The 3897-nt window shown below is 35.2% G+C and overlaps 1 protein-coding gene across 1 annotated transcript; it reads left to right on the top strand.

Annotated features, from left to right (window-relative positions):
- The first annotated feature begins 2215 nt into the window (after positions 1-2215).
- LOC125850727 (uncharacterized) lies at positions 2216-3012 on the top strand. The gene is made up of 2 exons (XM_049530576.1): positions 2216-2839; positions 2926-3012. Exons 1-2 carry the CDS (start codon positions 2216-2218, stop codon positions 3010-3012), a joined length of 711 nt encoding a protein of 236 aa, XP_049386533.1.
- The last annotated feature ends 885 nt before the right edge of the window (positions 3013-3897 follow it).

Raw genomic sequence — 3897 nt, 5'->3', positions numbered from 1 at the left:
AAGTAACAATCGTTTAACCATTAACAATAAGACTAGTAAATTTAGTATAGTCTTATTGGGTTATCGGTTTATCCATTAACAAAAATTATAAAACCGGAAACCGAACCAATAACCCAATAAAAAAATTTGCAAAACCGTTTAAAAACCGTTAGCCCAATAACCCAATATCAATAAACCAATAGTGTTTTTTTCGGTTCGGTTTATTGGTTAAATCGGTTTTTGCACACCCCTAATGTTGACTTAATATATCATTTAATAAGATTTTAATTACTAGACGTGTATCTTACTAAAGTAACTTTATTGATAATAATTTTGAAATTTAAATTGGGCAATTACTGTTTTATACTCCCTCCATCCACTTTTAATTGTCATGTAGCGCTTTTCGAAAGTCAATTTGATTAATTTTTAAAGTTAAATTAGATTAAATTAATTCGATATTTTAAACAAAAAAATTAGATATTCAAAAACTATAAGAAAAGTACTATAAATTGCATTTTTTTGCATATCAATATGATGAAAAAATACATTGTAAAATGTTAGTCAAATTTTTTATCGTTTGACTCTAAAAAGAAAACTATGACAATTAAAAGTGAATGGAGAAAGTATAATTATTTAATACTAAGACTAGTATGAGAAAGAAGTAACAAAATTCTTCTAATTTATTGACACCCTTTTCTTTTTATTTTGTCCCCAAAAAATGTCAACTTTTCTTATTTTATCTTTATTGGATCCCACTTTAACACTTTATTATAAGGAAAAGTCAACTAAAAGCAATCACTAAAGAGATATTAATAAGAAGAATTTGATAAAGATAACAAAGTCTTTCATTATTTTTTAAACTTTGTATCCGATCAAACAATGTCACATAAATTAAGGCGGATGAAGTACTACTTCTAGATTTGTTGATGACTTCATCATACAATGAAGCAATCTAAATCTTTAGTACATGTAGCATAACATGTTAGTTTTTAATAAGTCACGTTAGTAAATAAGATGCCTACTATTATGTTTGTCCTAGTCTTTAGGAAGTACTTTAAAACGTGGACTGTTATCTAGTTTTTAGGAGAAAATTTTTTGGTGAAGTATTTTTTTTGGCTTTAGCCGTTGCTGTATTTTTGCATTATAAAAAGACTCCTGCAGCAATGTAAGTCGGTTGAGAAGCCAAGTTATTCTTTTCTCATGTATTGTCTCTGTTTTACTCTATATTTTTTGTTCTCAAGTTATTTTTTTTTCTATCAGTGGTATCCGAGCCAATAGATCCAACAACAAAAAAAAAAAAAACAGAGAGCAATTTCGCTAGCTTATGGCTTCGGAGAACAATTACGTTCAAGCAGCTATTCCCCGTTTCGATGGTCACTATGACCATTGGAGTATGCTGATGGAGAATTTCTTGCGGTCAAATGAGTATTGACCAATTATCGAGGACGGAATCGGAGCTCCAGCGGAAGGTGAAACCTTAACGAATGCTCAAAAGGTAGAGTTTGAAGCAAGAAAGTTGAAAGATTTGAAGGCAAAACATTATCTCTTTCAGGCTATCGATCGTCCCATCCTAGAAACTATTATTTGCAAAGAAACTTCTAAGGATATTTGGGATTCGATGAAGAAAAAATATCAAGGCATTACTAGAGTGAAGCGCGCACAACTTCAAGCGTTGAGAAGGGATTTTGAGACTTTGCAGATGAAGGAAGGAGAGTCTGTAATAAGTTATTGTGCTAAAACAATGGAGATAAGCAACAAAATGCGATTTCATGGTGAAAAAATGACCAATGTCACAATCGTGGAAAAGATATTGCGCTCCCTAACACTGAAGTATAACTATGTCGTTTGCTCCATTGAGGAGTCAAAAGATATAAATGAGTTATCGCTTGACGAATTGCAAAGTTCCTTGTTGGTACATGAGCAAAAGATGAACCGCAATTCATCTTCCGAAGAGCAGGCTTTGAAGGCTTCTACTAATAGAGGAAGGGGTCGAGTAGAGAAAGAGGAAAAGGAGATCGAGGATATAGAGATGAAGGCAGCAAAGATGGCAATCGAAATTTCAGAGCTAATAATGACTGCGACAAAGGCAGAGGGAGAGATTTTGACAAATCCAAGGTAGAATGTTATCGTTGCCATAAATTTGGTCATTATCGTTCCGAATGTCGTAACAAAGCTGCCTAATGAGAAAGAAGAAAAGTCAAATTTTGCTGAGAATAAGGAAGGAGAAACCTTGTTGATGGCGGTTCATGCTGGAAACGAGCCCGAGAAACAATTTATTTGGTATGTAGATACTGGCTGCAGTAACCACATGACTGGAAGTAAGTTTTCTTTTACTGTTTTAAATGAAAATTTTCGGTCGATAGTTAGTTTTGGTGATCTTTCAACTGTGAATGTGATGGGAAAGGGTAATATCAATTTTAGAACCAAAAATGGGTGTGTGGAAATCATATCCAATGTGTTCAATGTTCCAACTTTGAAAAATAATCTGTTAAGTACCGGTCAACTGTTAGAAAAAGGGTATGTAATCACCTTAAGAAATGATGCATGTGAAATTTCTGATCCCTCCAAAAGAGTTATTGCTTTTGTGAAAATGAGTCAAAACAGGTTGTTTCCTTTGAAGATTGAAAATGTTCAATCTTGCTATATGGCAGAAGTGAGAAATCCTTCATGGTTGTGGCATTTTAGATATGGTCACTTGGGTTTTGGTGGATTAAGAACTCTCCAACAGAAAAATATGGTGATAGGTCTTCCAGAAATCATCACTCCTTCTCAAGTTTGTGAAGAATGTGTTGTTGGCAAACAACATCGTTCTCAATTTCCAAAAGGGAAGTCGTGGAGAGCGAGTAGTGTTTTGGAGCTGGTGCATTCAGATATTTGTGGCCCAATCAACCCAAATTCGAATGGTGGTAAAAGGTATTTTATTACCTTTATTGATGATTATTCCAGGAAGACTTGGGTGTATATTCTGCAGAAAAGTCGGAGGCTTTTAATGTATTTAAAAGCTTCAAAGCTCGTGTGGAGAATGAGACTTGAAAGACCATTAAGAACCTTCGGATAGATTGCGGAGGAGAATATTGCTCTAAGGTATTTGATGAATTTTGTCAGACTCGCGGCATTCGAAAATAACTCACAACAGCATATACATCGTAGCAAAACGGTGTGGCAGAGAGGAAGAATAAAACCATTCTCAATATGGTTCGTACCTTGCTGGCTCGAGGAAGAGTTCCAAAGGAATTTTGGCCGGAAGCAGTGAATTGGAGCATTCACATCTTGAATAGAAGTCCCACTTTTGCTCATCGAGATATGACACCTGAGGAAGCTTGGAGCGGGAGCAAACCAACAGTAGACCACTTCAAAGTTTTTGGTTCCATTGCTTATGCAAATGTTCCAGAAGTAAAAAGGAAGAAGCTTGATAATAGAGGAGAGAAATATGTTTTTCTTGGAGTTAGCGAGGCATCCAAGGCGTCCAAGTTGTTCAATCCATTGACAAAAAAGGTTGTGACCAACAGAGATGTCGTTTTTGATGAAGAAAGAACTTGGGATTGAAATATGCAGCAGTCTACTCCAATTCTAATTAATAATGAAGTCGAAGAAGTAGTTGCGGTACTCGAAATTTCTGAAACTTCTACTCAAGAAGTTGCTGAAACTTCACCATTAGTTGTACCCGATATTTCTGAAACTTCTCCTCGTGCAGCTGCTGAAAGTTCAGCATCAATTTTGGAAGAGACTGATACAGCCGATCAGCCTCTTCATCGTGCTTGCAAAAGGCCCGTGTGGATGATGGATTTTAAGGTAACATAGATTGATGTTAATGAAGATGTTTCCCATTTTGCATTATTTGCAAATTGTGATCCTACAACTTTTGAGAATGCCGTCAAAGAGGAGAAATGGCGTAAAGCCATGAATGATGAGATGGAT

This window comes from Solanum stenotomum, unplaced genomic scaffold (genome assembly GCF_019186545.1).
Source record: "Solanum stenotomum isolate F172 unplaced genomic scaffold, ASM1918654v1 scaffold18934, whole genome shotgun sequence".
NCBI lineage: Eukaryota > Viridiplantae > Streptophyta > Magnoliopsida > Solanales > Solanaceae > Solanum > Solanum stenotomum.
This window is presented reverse-complemented; position numbering and strand designations above follow the sequence as displayed.